The sequence below is a fragment of the Poromitra crassiceps genome, assembly GCF_964638095.1.
Source record: "Poromitra crassiceps genome assembly, chromosome: 23".
In the NCBI taxonomy this organism is placed as follows: Eukaryota; Metazoa; Chordata; class Actinopteri; order Beryciformes; family Melamphaidae; genus Poromitra; species Poromitra crassiceps.
Window position 1 is genome coordinate 17,980,011 of NC_139639.1, and position 17,951 is coordinate 17,997,961.

The following is a 17,951-nucleotide window of genomic DNA, read 5'->3' on the forward strand; positions in this document are numbered from 1 at the left end:
CTCTTACAGCTGCAAAATGGGTTGAAGATTTGAATGACTGAACATTTCAACCTGTGCCTTGTGCAGCTCTCAAGCATACATCCACATGAGCACAGCTACAAATGTAAAACCAGTACTGCACTTTGTTTCCCTGCCTCTTCCCACTGAACTTGCATTTGGGGGTGCGTGGACCTTCCCTTCCGGAAGCGCGCCCCTGATGCTGCGTTAAAGCTCACTCACCCTAATGCTGACAATGCGCTGGGGGGTAAGCCAGGCCTGAAAGGGAAGTGCTGAGAGCCACAAGCACAGCAATGGGCCAGTGACTGCGATACTATTGTCCTGCCAAGGCTAAGCTGCATAATGAAAAGGAAAGCAGAGACTCCATCTCCCCCCATTCAGTAATAACCTATCCTCAAATTGCTGTGTACTAAGTGGAAGTTGCTGCAGGGCAACTCTGCTATTTAGCCTCAAGGGGAATTGTTTGATGATTATTCCACATTTTAATTCTTGTGAAAATGTGGAATAATTGCCAACATGAAGTTAGACTTGTCATGGGGTTTGGCAGCGGTGTAAAAATTAGGGGATAGAAAATGTCCAAACTATTCAAATATTGTCACTTAAAGAAACTGAGGGTAATATATCTCTAAAGACGTGTGCTGCTTTCTCAGCTGTGCAGGCACCTGCTTCCCCTCCCTGTTTCACATGTCGGATTTCCTCTCTGTGAGGAATTGCCCCCAGGCTCTCATATTGTTTTACACTGAAAACAACATGGACTGATCACACAAATTGATCACTTCATGGCTGAATGTGAGCTTCTTCTTTTTTTTTACTTTCAAAAGTCATATAATGTCCCTATAAGTGCTCTAAAGCCTGGAAGTGCAACACACAAGTGTAGATGAATGAATGAATGAATGAATTTTATTTTGAAAGATGTTAGATACTAAATGAATAGAAACCCCTACACCAGTATACAATTGTCAAGGAATTCACACACAATAAAGTCCATTATCCTTATTTCCATTGTGGTCATCAGTCATCATCACTGTATGTTGTAATGTAACCTTGCAGTGATTGCAGATGCAAATAACAACCTGGCCAACTTGTGGTATGCTTTTACATCAGGGTTTCCTATGTTAACCAGCACCATCAGCTGTGCAGCCTATAATAGGCCATGATACAAGTTTGTTGTAAGGTGGAACCTGGGTGGAACCTGCCCTGGTGGGTGTGACATCAGCAACACTCATCTTGCATGGCAGGCAGGCTTGTCAAACCGGTGTTGGAGCCGCAGGAGTGCTGACACCATTCAGGCTGCCTAGTAGAAACCCACCTGTCTGTCTCGCCGCCCCGGCCACGGTGTGTTGCTCTCTCTGTCGCTGCTTTACGCTGCTCAAGTTGAAGTTCAGACAGCAACGAATCCCACAGGTTTTCAATCTGAACTGCGCACATGGAGAGAAGGATCAACCTTGGATGAAGTCGTGGATGGATAAAGTAAAACAAGGGACAACTCGACCAACGCTGCGGTAAAAAGAAAGAGAGTGATAATGGAAACGAATGGGGTGGAAAAGAAACACGGTAGGATATTTAACATTTGTTTTTAACGATCAAATGATGTTGCTTCAAATGCTGTTGCTTTTTAATTGCTGGATGTTGGCTATGCCTATAGCCTATTAAAATGTGTCTTTCCTCAATATTACACTGCAAACTATTTTAAATTTGTCATTTTAATTTATTTCAGTGATTTTTTTTTACTCGGTTGCCGTTAAATGCCTTGTTAAAAGTGTGAATTAACTTTATTGTGCGACACAGCCGTCTGGCCGAATTAGCGTTAGTGTGGCCTGCGTGTTTTGGATTTTGCTCTGCCAAAAGGTGTGGCCCCTATTTCATCCACTGATCCAGTCTAGTTCCACCACCTCACTGCAGTGAAAACAGCCTGAAACAACCAACAACACTACGAGAAACTTTTTAACTAACGTTAGAGCTAGCCTACCCAGAAATGTTGAAATGGTACAAACCTGACATGCTTCCAATCCCACTGTTCCATGGAAACTCGTGAGTGATACAAGTTAGTAAAACACCCAGAATTCAAGGTGTTTCAACTTGCCTATCGGTACTGAATGCTTTAAATACTCAGTAGTAGGTTGGTTCAACTTAAACTTATCAGGATGCGGCTTGACTGCTAATTATTTTCGGCTACATTTTTGTCCCTATCAGACAGAAAGTAATTTCTCTGTAGTGTACCACGATGTCGCCTCTAGGTGGAGCCCTTGCAACTAATCATTCTCATTCAGAGGACAGGACACTGAGCATGTGCAGGTATAGCTCACAAATGTATCAATTAAATGTATTATTTATTTACCTTATCGGTGACAGAGAGCCTGTGTTTAACGATACAGATGAAAATTAGCCTTTTGGCTAACTGTCTCCGGCACATTTATACGGTTCCGATTCCGATGGCTAATTAATACATTTTAAAAACATTGAATGAAATCGCTTGTTTTTACAAGTATCGCGTTTGTTTCAGGCCGTTAAACTTGTGTGAAAAGCCGTGCTATCAATGTGCTGCCGCCGCTGTGCCCCTTGCAAATCGATGTGGTCTTCCGACGAATTGCGATCAGCTGGCCGCAGTGCCAAGGAGGAGTGTGTAGCGCAGACATGAAGTTAGTGGACTTTGAGTAGGCTGGCCCACGCCTAATTACCCCGCTAGCCGGGCGCTTCTGGCTCATACGAGCGCATTAGCGCCCGGCGAACGTCACGTATTTTCCCATTTTACACTGTGACATTTTCACGTCTAGGTCTAAATGCCGGCTCCTACCTGAGTCTTCACGTGAAGTGAAGACGCTATCCGATGTAAAACATCCTCTTCTTTTAATGACACCTAGTTGTTGCATCCAAATTGTTGCATAAAATCCACTTTTCTGTCTTTCAAAAACCGAAAAGCATTTATCTGGAGCACCTCGAGCAACCCGGAAGTCGTTGTTCCGGGTTGCTTCAGATCAGAGAAGAAGAAAAGGCAGTGCTCCAGATAAATGCTTTTCGGTTTTTGAGAGACAGAAAAGTGGATTTTATGCAACAATTTGGATGCAACAACTAGGTGTCATTAAAAGAAGAGGATGTTTTACATCGGATAGCCTCTTGACTTCACGTGAAGACTCAGGTAGCAGCCGGCATTTAGACCTAGACGTGAAAATGGCACAGTGTAAAATGGGAAAATACGTGACGTTCGCCGGGCGCTAATACGCTCGTATGAGCCAGAAGCGCCCGGCTAGCGGGAGCCCACGCCCTGCTAGACGCAGGACGGTCCAGGTCCAGACGCCTAGATGCAGTACAGTGCGGTCGTGTTTTGTACCCGACGGCACGATGCACTGTCTGGGGAGACAACCAAAACGCAGCAAGTCAGAGGAATTACTCCGCTATGAGAGAAGCAAGAAGACGACACGTATGAACGCGAGGCTCATAGGTAGGCTCAGGTTGCACTATTCTCCAGCGACAGACATTTGAATGGATACGCAGAGCAGATGTGATGATGGTCAAAGGTCTCGTAGCCAGGGCCAGACTACGTTTGCTTGTCGTGGCTCCACTTTTCTTAAAAGTATGAAAGTATGAAACTTTGCTGCTTGGGAGGCGGGGTTTAAATCAGCCTGTCTGTTGCCTGTTGTGCACTGGATGTATGTAGGCTACAAAATATTAGGGACACACTCACTCTTATACACTGATGTGATGAGGTGTACAATCAACATATTTGGGAGACACTCACTCTTCTACACTGGTGAGGTGAGAGTCCATGTAAACTATATTAGCAATTGACCTAATTAAATCTGTACCAGTCAATAATGTAATACTGTATATGATTTGTACTAGTAGGCTTACAGAATGGACTCAACTCAATATGCCCTTCATGGTTTTGTACATCCAGAAAAGACAAAACGTTCTAACTTCTAAACTGTTTTTGCCCTCTTCCTCAGGTCTGGAGGGAGATGCAGACCTCCAGTTCCTCTTGGATGGGGGAGACCTCCTCAAGGTCCGTTCCCAGTCCTGGAAGAAGACCCGCTACTACAAACTCCAGGAGGACTGCAGGACCATGTGGCACGAGTCGAAAAAAACCTTCAAGTCCAACCAGACTTGTGAGTGCTGTCCCAGCGTCCCACCTACATGTGTGTGAGATCGTCCAGCAAAACGCTTGCAAGTCTCTTTCTGGTGCTGTGGTGGATAAAGGTCTCGCATCTCTGTCTATGCTATCTCGTCTGCTACAGCATGGAAATAATAGTGATGCCACACTTGGTCGGGGGAAAACAAACTCTAGTTCGATTCAGCCGAACCAAACAAGGCAGGTGTGAAAAGGAGGACCTTATGCATACTTATTAACAAACTACATCCAATGATAATGCTGTAATAGGAGTATAGCTGCAACCATTAATCAATTAGTTGATCTACAGAAAATTAATCTCCAAATATTTTTTATAACGTTAACCGCTTAATCGTTGAGAGTAATTTTTAAGGAGAAAAATACAAAAATGATCTTGTTCCAGCTTCTTAAATGTGAATATTTTCTTCACCATTTTGTGACATTTTATAGACCAAACGACTAATCAATTAGTAGATAAAATAATCACCAGATTAATCGATAATAAAGGCTGCATGATGGCTTTAGCAGTGATATGTGTTGTAGGTGTGGCTGCAGAGAAATCAAATGATTGGATTTGATATGGATTGAGTCAACATCGAAGTAAATGTAACCTTTCAACTCGCAAAGGAGTTGTCCATACCTAAATTTGTTTTTATTGTTTTATGGACGTTGCTAGGGAACACTTTGGAACCTAGCTTATGTTCTGTCAGTTATTGTACTAACAAACACATGGACAGGAAGTACACTCTGGGAAATTTACAAATGGTGCTGGGGTTATGATCTAATCTAGTCTGATCCTTTTAGTGTAGTGATGCCTTTATTGCTCTTTATTGCTAGATAGCAATAACTGTGTGATGACATGCAAGTTTTAAAGCCATTGGGGGCAGTTTTACAGTAGCGACTCCAAACGGTTGGCACAATTTGGACTTCAATAGCCACAAGTCCTGTAAGGTGAAGTCCATAAACTGCACACAACGCACTCATGTTTACCAACCTGGCTGTTCTGGGATGCTTTAAGAAAAGGTGTTGGTCATAAATTGGCCTGCTTTTGTCATTGTTTCCTTTCTTTTTTGTTTGCGGTAGTCATAATTGTCGTACTTGATTCCTTTTATAATGAAACGCCAGAAGTGATACTCTATTTCACACGCATTTCATCTGTCTCCCAGTCCCCCTCGACGACATCTCCGCGGTGCGAATAGGCCGCCAGTCGGATGGCTTGAGGAAAAACACAGAAGAGCAGGTGGAGGGCCGCTGCTTCACCATCATCTTCAAGGGCCGCCGGAAGAACCTGGACCTGATCGCCAGCTCCGAGGAGGAGGCCACGCGCTGGGTCACCAGCCTGCAGAAGATCATGTCCAACATGAGCAACCTCAACCGCCAGCAGAAGGCAGAGCAGTATCTTTACCGTGATAGTGGAGATTATACACAATAATTCCACATATTGGGTGTTACACAGCCCTGTGACTGAATGTATAATGTGGTGTAAAAATAATATGCTTGACGTGTAAAAGTTTGGGAACCATGTGGGATGGGATGATGACTTTTGTTCATTACACATGAAAGATTGTCAGTGTAACCCATCCTTACATCACCAACACCTCAGCTGGATCTTCAACTGCATGAGGAAAGCAGATAAGAACAGCGACGACAAGCTGAGTCAGAAAGAGCTGCAGGACTTCCTGCGTCTAATCAACATGGAGGTGGACGACGACTACGCAGAGATGCTCTTCAAGGTGATGCCCTCAGAGCTTCATTAATAGTTAATGTTAACAAATGCTTCCTAATGATGAAAATCTCTAGTAGATGACATAAGGAGCTCTGCGCTCTTGATAGCAACAGTTTACAAACCGCGGGTAAACATATAAAATCTATTACGACAGTCAGCATTCACTGGTAAGTTCATAGTAAGTTTAATATAAATTGGGGAACAACTTTCATATTGCATTTGAACCGCTCCCACGTTGCATCACAACTTCCTGTGTCAACTTTATTTTTGCAACTTACAGTGTTGACATCCATCAACATTGGTTACCAGCACTATATACATGACATTACGCAAATGGTGATGACTGCCAAGAGATGATAGCAGACGAGGCGAAACTGAAGCTAAAACACACCTTCATAATTGAAGAGGGAACTTTAGGTGAATAACTTTTAGCCGTAGATCCAGGAGTCAATGGAAACAGATCAGTCAATGTCGAATCTCTTGCCATGACTGTGGGAAGAAAAAAAACCTGTTCTTATTCGGCTGTGTATTTCCGTCGTACAGCAATGTGACAAATCAAAATCTGGCCTACTGGCCGGGGAGGAGATTGAACATTTCTACGACCTGTTGACCCATCGAGAGGAGATCGACGTGATCTACGAGTCGTACGCTAAAACGACCGGCTTCATGAGTGCCGACAACCTGCTGGAGTTCCTGACCAGCGAACAGAGAGAGAAGGCCACACTGGCAGATGCACACAAACTCATTGAGAAGTATGAGCTTGATGAAAAAGGTGAGAACCTCATTTGAAATCACACCGGTTTTTGTTGCAAATCATTTGGTTTGTGTAACAATAGATTTTGCTGTTTGTGAGAATATTGACCAGAAACATATGAAATAGTAACATGAATATACTTCACAACACATTGGAATACTGGGAGTACTTTCTTGTGTAACTTAATAATTAATTCCTTTTCAAAATTATATTGTTGTTGGTGTTATTTTTCCTTCCGTTTCATTTTTGTTAAAACTAATTAAAAAAAAGTAGAAATAAAATAGAAAAAATACATGTTGCTAATTGAAAAAGTCTGCTTGATGTAAATGGAATTGCATACTTAAAATAAAGAGCATTAATCTTGCATTGCATTTGACAACAATGATAGGACAACACAATTGGCAGCACAAGCCATATTGCTATGGCATGTCTCTAAAGCGGGTAACACAAGAAAAGTTACTCTTAACTCCTCTAGTCTTCTGTCGTCATCACCTTCACATCAGCCTCCTTCTGTCTGTATTTCCAGCCAAGGAGAAGAAGCTTCTTTCCAAAGACGGCTTCCTGAAGTACCTGCACCAGCCAGAGGGCCTGATCCTGCAGCCAGAGCACAAGGAGCTGCACCAGGACATGAGCCAGCCCCTCAACCACTACTTCATCTCTTCCTCGCACAACACCTACCTCATGGAGGATCAGCTCAGAGGGCCCAGCAGCACAGAGGCTTACATCAGGTAACCGCTCCCATCCTATAGGAACCTTGAGTCAATGTGTTCAGAGCTCTTGAATCATTTAAGCTGCTGTAAACGTAATGTACTGAAAAACAACGTCCGGCCTCTGGTGGTTGTCTCTCTGTCCCTATGGAAGAAGGCTCTCAGGTTTCATTGCAGCACCTGTCCTGAGACGGTAGGAGTGCCGAACTATGTCGGTCTGTGTCAGGGTCATAAATTAATGGGGGCTCAGAGCAAAAATGCCCATATGTAATATATGTGTATCTAATATCGGTAACACTTCATAATACTGTAACACAAAAAATGGGTAGTTACTGAGGAACGAGTAAGGAACGAACCATTAGTTCATGAATAGTTAATGATTAGTTAATGAGTAGTTGATAGGTAGTTCCTTAATGGTAGTTACTTAAGAACTGACCATTAGTTACCATGTTAACGAACCAGTAAGTAATGATTACTTCCCTAATTTTTTTTTTTTTATATGTTTTCATTCACTAGTTCATTAATAGTTAATGGGTAGTTCCTTAAAGATCCTTAATGGTAGTTACTTAAGAACTGACCATTAGTTCCCATGGTAGTTACTAAAGAACGGACGATTAGTTACCATGTTAACGAACCAGTAAGTAATGATTACTTCCCTAATTTTTTTTTCATTTGTTTTCATTCACTAGTTCATTAATAGTTAATGGGTAGTTCCTTAAAGATCCTTAATGGTAGTTACTTAAGAACTGACCATTAGTTCCCATGGTAGTTACTAAAGAACTGACCATTAGTTACCATGTTAACGAACCAGTAAGTAATGATTACTTCCCTAAAAAAATTTTTTTTAAATATTTCACTAGTTCATGAACAGGTAGTTCCTTAAGAACTGACTATTAGTTACCATGTTCGTGAGCATGACTCCACCAAATACTTACCAGTTGTTCATGAGTACTCATCGTTACTTCATGATTACCTTACCATTACTTACCATGTTAGTGCATCATTACTTCCTGCTTACTTTACCATTAGTTCCCATGTTTGTGCCCCCTCAAGTGAAGCAGTACATCTTACTGAGTAGTTACTAAGGAATACACCATTACTTCCTGCTTACTTTACCATTACTTAACATGTTTGTGCCCCCTCAAGTAAAGCAGTACATCTTCCTGAGTTGTTACTAAGGGATACACCATTACTTCCTGCTTACTTTACCATTAGTTCCCATGTTTGTGCCCCCTCAAGTGAAGCAGTACATCTTACTGAGTAGTTACTAAGGGATACACCATTACTTCCTGCTTACTTTACCATTAGTTCCCATGTTTGTGCCCCCTCAAGTGAAGCAGTACATCTTACTGAGTAGTTACTAAGGAATACACCATTACTTCCTGCTTAGTTAACCATTAGTTCCCATGTTTGTGCCCCCTCAAGTGAAGCAGTACATCTTCCTGAGTTGTTCCTAACGAATATACCATTACTTCCTGCTTACTTTACTAGTGAAGACGAATTTATTCAAGTATGCAAATTAAAAAAGTGTAGCTCCTCCCACTTTAGTAAAGTACCCTACCCCACTTAGGAGATCGAGGTACCCCACTAAAACCACGCCCCCGAGGCTCTACGACCTTCAGGGGCGGAGTTACCTTTTTTGGCTCCACCCACCCCCGCCGGAAGCCAGGGAAAGGGGGCGGAGCCTATTTTTTCACATTCGAACTCCTTGGGGGCGTGGCTACAGTTCTAGCCTACTTTGGTTAGGCCACGCCCACCGGAAGTGCGATATGTAAACCCTACCAAAAAAAGTGTTTTTTTTACTAAGTGTTTGAGCCAAGAACTAGTGAAATATAAAAAAAAAAAAATTTAGGGTAGTAAAATGGGTAGTTACTGAGGAACGAGTAAGGAACGAACCATTAGTTCATGAATAGTTAATGATTAGTTAATGAGTACTTGATAGGTAGTTCCTTAATGGTAGTTACTTAAGAACTGACCATTAGTTACCATGTTAACGAACCAGTAAGTAATGATTACTTCCCTAAATTTTTTTTTTTTTAATATTTCACTAGTTCTTGGCTCAAACACTTAGTAAAAAAAACACTTTTTTTGGTAGGGTTTACATATCGCACTTCCGGTGGGCGTGGCCTAACCAAAGTAGGCTAGAACTGTAGCCACGCCCCCAAGGAGTTCGAATGTAAAAAAATAGGCTCCGCCCCCTTTCCCTGGCTTCCGGCGGGGGTGGGTGGAGCCAAAAAAGGTAACTCCGCCCCTGAAGGTCGTAGAGCCTCGGGGGCGTGGTTTTAGTGGGGTACCTCGATCTCCTAAGTGGGGTAGGGTACTTTACTAAAGTGGGAGGAGCTACACTTTTTTAATTTGCATACTTGAATACATTCGTCTTCACTAGTAAAGTAAGCAGGAAGTAATGGTATATTCCTTAGGAACAACTCAGGAAGATGTACTGCTTCACTTGAGGGGGCACAAACATGGGAACTAATGGTAAAGTAAGCAGGAAGTAATGGTGTATTCCTTAGTAACTACTCAGTAAGATGTACTGCTTCACTTGAGGGGGCACAAACATGGGAACTAATGGTAAAGTAAGCAGGAAGTAATGGTGTATCCCTTAGTAACTACTCAGTAAGATGTACTGCTTCACTTGAGGGGGCACAAACATGGGAACTAATGGTAAAGTAAGCAGGAAGTAATGGTGTATCCCTTAGTAACAACTCAGGAAGATGTACTGCTTTACTTGAGGGGGCACAAACATGTTAAGTAATGGTAAAGTAAGCAGGAAGTAATGGTGTATTCCTTAGTAACTACTCAGTAAGATGTACTGCTTCACTTGAGGGGGCACAAACATGGGAACTAATGGTAAAGTAAGCAGGAAGTAATGGTGTATCCCTTAGTAACAACTCAGGAAGATGTACTGCTTTACTTGAGGGGGCACAAACATGTTAAGTAATGGTAAAGTAAGCAGGAAGTAATGGTGTATTCCTTAGTAACTACTCAGTAAGATGTACTGCTTCACTTGAGGGGGCACAAACATGGGAACTAATGGTAAAGTAAGCAGGAAGTAATGATGCACTAACATGGTAAGTAATGGTAAGGTAATCATGAAGTAACGATGAGTACTCATGAACAACTGGTAAGTATTTGGTGGAGTCATGCTCACGAACATGGTAACTAATAGTCAGTTCTTAAGGAACTACCTGTTCATGAACTAGTGAAATATTAAAAAAAAAAATTTTTAGGGAAGTAATCATTACTTACTGGTTCGTTAACATGGTAACTAATGGTCAGTTCTTTAGTAACTACCATGGGAACTAATGGTCAGTTCTTAAGTAACTACCATTAAGGATCTTTAAGGAACTACCCATTAACTATTAATGAACTAGTGAATGAAAACATATAAAAAAAAAAAAAATTAGGGAAGTAATCATTACTTACTGGTTCGTTAACATGGTAACTAATGGTCAGTTCTTAAGTAACTACCATTAAGGAACTACCTATCAACTACTCATTAACTAATCATTAACTATTCATGAACTAATGGTTCGTTCCTTACTCGTTCCTCAGTAACTACCCATTTTTTGTGTTACAGTATTATGAAGTGTTACCCTAATATCTTCTGTCAATCCTGAGCATGCTGAGACAAAATTCCTAGCAACCTTGTTGATCATGGAGGTAACCTCTTGAGTCCTGCATGTTAATCATCCCTCGTGGCCCAAATGTTCTGGTCCTCATGACAACAGCCAGAGGTCCCTTATTATGCAGCCAGCCAGCCAGCCAGCCACACACACACACACACACACACACACACACACACACACACACACACACACACACACACACACACACACACACACACACACACACACACACACACACACACACACACACACACACACACACACACTCTCAGTGAGTCAGTCTGTCAGTCATCCCACTTTTGACCCTCCCTGACTGTCTGTCTGTCCATCAGGGCCCTGCTGAAGGGCTGCCGCTGTGTGGAGCTGGACTGCTGGGACGGATCCGACGGAGAGCCGGAGATCTACCACGGTTACACGCTCACCTCCAAGATCCCCTTCAAAGATGCCATCAAAGCAATCAAGGAGTCTGCCTTTAAGGTGTGTTTTTAGATCGTATTGATGTGATACAGGCAGCATGGTGGCCTCACAGTAAGAAGGAACGCTATTTGATTGAACTCTCTTTTTGTTTAATCTTTTATTGACGTTTTAAAATAAAGACAGTTACAGGCGAGCAGAAAAAGAACACGATTCATACAGACACTAAATGTACACTTTCCTACCAATTCCCACACCCCCAGCATGTTCCCAATCTCATACACACATGCTAACCCTCGTCCCCCACAAAAAAAACGTAAAAACAAACAAACATAAAGGATTGAAAAATATTACAAATAATGGAAATAAATGTATAAAAGTAATACAGAAGAAATTTACCAGACTGTAAAGTTGGCCCTTTGCTGGAGTTTCAGTGAGGAGGCAGGAGGCAGATAAAAGCATTTAAAAGCCCTTGGTGAGGCCATTTATTGTAGTAAAGTTGACAGGTGCTACCAGCCCCAGCAGCATAACCAAACAACAACCATTTCCCACACAGAAGTCACCCTTTAACCCTCTTCCCAGGTGATAACACTGATTGAGACAATTGGGACAAACTAGATTCCCTGCCTACCAACACGTGGGGTGCAGGTTCGCGCTCCCATGTTACCTCCGGCTTGGTCGGGCATCCATACAGGCACAATTGGCTGTGTCTGCGGGTGGGAGGCCGGATTAGGGGTATGTGTCCTAACTGCTGCACTAGCGCCTCCCTTGGTCAGTCGGGGCGCCTGTTCGGGGCAGAGGGCAACCGGTGGGAATAGCGTGATCCTCCCATGTGCTACGTCCTGCTGGTGAAGCTCCCCGCTGTCAGGTGAAAAGAAGCAGCTGGCGACTGCACTTGTATCGGGGGAAGCAGGTGCTAGTCTACGGCTCTCCCCAGATCGGTGGGTGGAGCAGCGACCGGGGCAGAAAAGGGGGAATTGGACAAAGTACAATTGGGGAGAAAATGGGGGGGGAAATCAGGAAAAAGTCAGGGGGGACAAAACATATATATCCAAGAACAAAGAAGGTGACAGTTATCTCTGTGTGACTGCATTGTGTCTGGCTGTCCCCAGACGTCCGACTACCCAGTGATCCTCTCCCTGGAGAACCACTGCAGCGTAGAGCAGCAAAAAGTCATGGCCGACCACATGAGCTCCATCCTGGGCAGTGCCCTCCTCACCACACCGCTGGGGGACAACATGCCCACAAACTTCCCATCTCCTGAGGTCGGTATCTATGCAACATCTGTTCAGAAGATTTCATTTTGTCCACGGTCTTTTGGAAAACATATCTTTGCCTCCTCTGAACCTGTTAAGCCAAAGAACTCTTTTATGGAAGGTGGTTGTGATAAACTGTGTGCATGTCCTGCCAGGAGCTAAAAGGGAGGTTCCTGATCAAAGGGAAGAGGTTGAACAAACTGGAAGCCAGCTTTGCTGCCGAGGCATCAGCCGGAGATGAGACCGATGTGACGGAGGAGGAGGAGTCAAACGAGGAAGACGACGAGGAGGAACAGAAGGAGGTAGAGAAGTCTAAAAAGGTGGGATGACGTCAAGGGAGTGTAAGCAAATCAGTTTACTTATTTTTATTTTCATCCGCTGATGTTTTGTTTTTACTTACACATAACTTCCATTCTACGTGTACTGTAGAAGACAAAGAAGCTCAAACTAGCAAAGGAGCTGTCGGACATGGTCGTCTACTGCAAGAGCGTCCACTTCGATGGCTTTGAGGACGCCCAGCAAAACCTGAGCTTCTACGAGATGTCTTCCTTCAAGGAGGGCAAGGCCGTGAGGCTGGCACAGGAGTCTGGTGAGGAAGACCGGATCAGCCGGATTCACAGAACTCTTAAGATAGATCTTAAGAAATTACCGAAGAATACATTTAAGAAGGTTCTTAAGAAGGCTTTTGCGTGTAATTCCCCAAAAGCATATTCGATTTGTGTAATCTCTTATGAACTTATCTTGGTGCCTTACTTACCAACTTCTCAAAAATGGCCAAACTTTCCTCCCTGGCTGCAACCAGGGGTGTAGTGGTAAATACAGAGGTGGGTAAACTATCCAAAGTGAATAGTTTACCCACCTTGTTACCCCTCATTGATTGATACAGGTTATCTGAAAATAGGTGAGTAAACTCTCTACCTCATTTCGAAGAGGTGGGTAAATTGCGTTTACTTGCGGTTACTCTGCACTACGCCCCTGGCTGCAACCTATAGTACTTCCATTTGGAACAATTATACAGGATGACTAGACTTAATATAAATCTGGAGGCCTACCTTTTCACAGCAACAATATTAAGACAAGTGGGAAGTCAGGTAAGGTTAGGAAGCAAAGTAAGTGAAGAAAATACTTCATTATTTTGATGAATATCAACTTTAAAGTATTTATTTTTAGCAAAAAAATAGCACTAGATTATTATTATTATTATTATTATTTGCTACGAAGGTTTTGTGAATACAGCATCTTTGTGCATGAAAGCATTATGGCACCTCGCTTATCAATCATAATAAACGACTAGCATCTTCTGATATGTGGCCAAATGAGCCAACCTCCTGCCTGGAGTGCTCTTGGTGACAGAATAAGTACATTGATGGGCACAGTAGATGAGTCTCTTCTTCGTCCGTTCTCCCCAGCTAATAGCTACATCCATCATAATGTGGACAAGCTGAGCCGCGTCTATCCAGCAGGCTCCCGGACCGACTCCTCCAACTACGACCCGGTGCCCCTGTGGAACGCTGGCTGTCAAATTGGTACGCAATCAAACACGACTGACACAAGGAGGCAATTCCAACCTCTCACATGCCATGTACAACACAATCTCTCAATATAGCAAACTTGAGTCACTCATTTTATTCATCACGGTCCATGCACCCTCTCATTCATCCCTTCCCAGTGGCCTTAAACTTCCAGACCCCCTGCTCAGAGTTGGATGTGAACCAGGGCAGATTCCTGATTAACGGGAAGAGCGGTTACGTCCTGAAGCCGTCATATCTAAGGGACAGAGCCAGCGAGTTTGACCCCATCACCCTGACTCGAGGAAGCTGGCTGCAGCATAAGACGCTCCATATAATGGTCAGACTTTCACCTCGAGGACATGCATTGCAGTTGTCTATAAGCATAAGTCTTGCTCTTTGGTAATGTGCAGAGTCCAGACTCTGAAGCATGTTCTTCTGCTGACGCTACGTATCCGTCTGTCTCTAGGTGATATCAGCCCAGCAGCTGCCTAAAGTTAACAAGAAGAAATCCTCCATCGTGGACCCTCTGGTCAAAGTGGAGGTGTACGGAGTGCCAGATGATGTCGCTGTGAAAGAGACGGATCATGTTGAAAACAACGGTACCTCGCCTGACAAGACTTGTCTTTGACTTTATAGTATGCCGTTTTTGTGCTGATTTTATGACACCCTAAAAACACTTTAATCCTGTATAAAACAAAAACAGCTGTTGCCGATGTACTTTGCTGTGCTTTTAGTGTTTTTCTTATTCCTGCAGTGCAGACAATAGGTCAAATTTAGATAGCATGACGTCACCGCAAGATATCTCCAGTGCTGCTATAATTCCCAGGTTTAATAGGAGAACATTTCTCAGCTATTTAAAACCTTGACGGTAAACATCGGGTTTTGGAGTCATTCTAAAAGAATCAAAGAGCAAGGGTTTCTTTCTAGATGCCATTTTGCACCAAAAGGCAACAATCATGCAGAGAGAAATCCATCATAGAAGAGGCAGAGCTTCTCCACTGACAGTACCCTCAATAGACCAGAATGCATTGCAGCCACAGGACACGTGTTTTGAGTAAGCGATGTGACTTGCTTTTTCTCAACTGGAAACACTCTTGCTCTGTTATCGTTACCACTCCCTCCACCTACACACATAAACTGCAGCTGAATGCAAAAAGTCAAGGCACGTTCTCTACCTAGTGTCAAAAGGCATTCTGAGAAACATAGGAAATGACTAACTGAAGCACAGGTAGATGAGACAGGTTGAGGGATCACAAAATAACAACTGTTGGAATGCACTGAACAGCACAGATGAATAGCACATATCAAACATGACACATAGGAGTGGGTGGCTTTCTCCTTTTAATAGCGGTCTTTCTGTTTTCTAGGTTTTAACCCAGAATGGAATGACAACTTCCAGTTCGACGTGTACGTGCCAGACCTGGCACTGGTGCGCTTTGTCGTGGAAGACAATGACTCCTCATCTGACAACGAGTTTGTCGGTCAATACACACTTCCATTCAACAGCTTACAAATGGGTGAGTTCAGCTAGCCGCCTTGGACACAATCCTAGCAGTTGTTTCGCTATAACTGTCCCAACAAGATTTGGGACTGACCCAATCGGCAGAATAAAATGTCGCCATTGTACGTTCCAGCGACCCCCGGGTACGTATAAACAAATCGCCAGCCTTTTCCGGTACGTTTCTAAAACGGCATTTTACGTTTCTGCCAAACCTACAATCTCAACGTAAATTTGAAACAAAATGGTTAATTTGAAAACTTTGCCTTTCCAAAGTTAAACGCATATAAAACAACTTTAACAATTTTGGTTATGTTTAGACAAGTAAAACAACTTGGTTAAGGTTAGGATTATGGTTTGGGTTAGGCTTAAATTACCAAATTAAATGTTAAATGTGACATACGGGTGAAATGTAGACCTTGGAAATCCTGGGACTTGAACACGCCCTTCCGGTGTGAAAGGCAAGTGTTTACGCCCTCCATCCACCCCGGCCACAACGCCCTTACTGGCCACCGTGCTATTTCAATAACCGACTCTATGACATCTCGTTGATATACATGTATCTAGAAATGTAATATGCAACATATTCTGGCCGTCGTATCCAAGGGACAGAGCCAGCGAGTTTGACCCCATCACCCTGACTCGAGGAAGCTGGCTGCAGCATAAGACGCTCCATATAATGGTCAGACTTTCACCTCGAGGACATGCATTGCAGTTGTCTATAAGCATAAGTCTTGCTCTTTGGTAATGCGTCCAAGCCGTCCATACAGGCACAATTGGCTGGTGTCTGCGGGTGGGATTGGGGGTGTGTGTCCTGGTCGCTGCACTAGCGCCTCCTCTGGTCGGTCGGGGCGCCTGGTCGGGGTGGAAGGGAACTGATTGGAATAGCATGATCCTCCCACATGCTATGTCCTGCCGGTGAAGCTCCCCATCAGGTGAAAAGAAGCGGCTGGCAACTGCGCATGTGTCGGAGGAAACATGATGCTAGTCTCGGCTCTTCCCAGATCGGCAGAGGGTGGAGCAGTGCCCGGGGCAGCAGGGGGGAAATTGGAGAGAAAAGTTTGTGGGGGGAATCAGAAAAATAATAAAAATAAAAATAAAGAAACGTGATATTGTACGTATCCGTGGATTGCAGAAACGTACAATGCTGGCATTTTATTCTGGCGAGCAGGCTGGTTGGGACAGTATAGTGATAGTGTCAAATCAGTTTTGGTTTAGACTGTGTTTTTTTTTGTCTCACTTTATAAAAAGCTACGAGAATCCCTTCTCTAGTGGAGCAGCATAGAGACGCGATTCACACCCTGCACAAAGAGTTCTTCATATCCTCTCGCTTTGTCTGTAACTGTAACCGCTGATCGCTGACACATTTGTGGCTCCCACGCAGGATACAGACACGTGCCTCTGCTCAACAAGAATGGAGACCTTCTGCCCGCGGCCGCACTCTTCGTACACGTCATGGTCGTCGATGCTTAGCGAGACGTCACCGCCTGGCCTGTCCCTCTGTGTCACAACAACACTAGAGCCCCCAACACACAGCCAAACTTCTGTTTTTTAGTCAGGTTTTATATTCTTTTTTTTTATGCATAGGCCTGTCCAGCTTTAGCTCATGATGAACTTATGGGCTTAATTTTTAATATGAGGCAGCTCATATGTCCCTCAAGGGACAGCAGTGCCAGTTTGAAACCAAAAATCCCCCTTCTGCAGTTGGAATTTTGTTCTTTTGGGAAGTGGGTATACGCTAGTACGCTGTACATCATAATGCTGCATAATGAATCACATTACAGGGACTATACAAACTGTTTTCTAATGGGTTTGTGTTAGTTGCACTAGCGTTGAACCATGTTCAGTTTGCAATGGCAGTGGATTTTTTTTATATATATATATATAGACTGCTGATGTCCCGCAGTTGTGGTTAGTACCTTTTTATTATGTCTATTTAAATCTTTTTATTCAAATTAACATTTTATGAATTCTAGATACGCATAAGCTAACATAAGTATGTTCTCAGCTTTGTTTTCATCAGTGAGGTAAATGTATTCATCAATAAGAATTCACTTTCCATGTGATATCATCTGAGTAGGCCACACTACTTCTTGATATAACTTTTTGTAAATCGAAAGTCTGATAAAAAAAAATTTAAACATGAATTTTTCTTGAGATTTATTTTGAGAAATCATCATTATGACCCACACACTATTTCATGTTCAGTAGGGATGAATATGACCTTTGTGTGACTGCAGTCAGATAACACTAAGTGATAAGTGAATATGCAATTCTGACTGCCGCATTCATGTCATATTGGATTTATCATAAATGGGAGCTTCCGACATAAATGGGAAAACCATTTACGTCAG

The 17,951-nt window shown here is 43.1% G+C and overlaps 1 protein-coding gene across 2 annotated transcripts; it reads left to right on the top strand.

The window, feature by feature from the left end:
- Nucleotides 1–1,265: 1,265 nt before the first annotated feature.
- Nucleotides 1,266–17,744, top strand: LOC310797161 (1-phosphatidylinositol 4,5-bisphosphate phosphodiesterase delta-1-like). Of its 2 annotated transcripts, none has more exons than XM_083659498.1 (15): nucleotides 1,266–1,551; nucleotides 3,942–4,100; nucleotides 5,269–5,497; nucleotides 5,706–5,835; nucleotides 6,372–6,600; nucleotides 7,109–7,310; nucleotides 11,251–11,395; nucleotides 12,445–12,597; nucleotides 12,744–12,908; nucleotides 13,018–13,177; nucleotides 13,998–14,114; nucleotides 14,258–14,436; nucleotides 14,566–14,698; nucleotides 15,467–15,616; nucleotides 16,982–17,744. In XM_083659498.1, the coding sequence occupies exons 1-15, from the start codon at nucleotides 1,521–1,523 to the stop codon at nucleotides 17,068–17,070; spliced, it is 2,271 nt and encodes a 756-aa protein (XP_083515624.1). In that variant the 5' UTR covers nucleotides 1,266–1,520; the 3' UTR covers nucleotides 17,071–17,744. The 2 variants fall into 2 exon arrangements, with proteins under 2 accessions (XP_083515624.1, XP_083515625.1); XM_083659499.1 differs by having other exon boundaries at nucleotides 12,744–12,890.
- The last annotated feature ends 207 nt before the right edge of the window (nucleotides 17,745–17,951 follow it).

What these genes read in the sequence shown, in the direction of transcription:
- LOC310797161 (XM_083659498.1), top strand. Translation starts at nt 1,521, where the DNA reads ATGGAAACGAATGGGGTGGAAAAGAAACACG. An exon ending in CTTCAAGTCCAACCAGACTT is followed by an intron (nt 4,101 to 5,268) that starts GTGAGTGCTGTC and finishes TCTGTCTCCCAG; the next exon opens with TCCCCCTCGACGACATCTCC. An exon ending in AGGTAGAGAAGTCTAAAAAG is followed by an intron (nt 12,909 to 13,017) that starts GTGGGATGACGT and finishes CGTGTACTGTAG; the next exon opens with AAGACAAAGAAGCTCAAACT.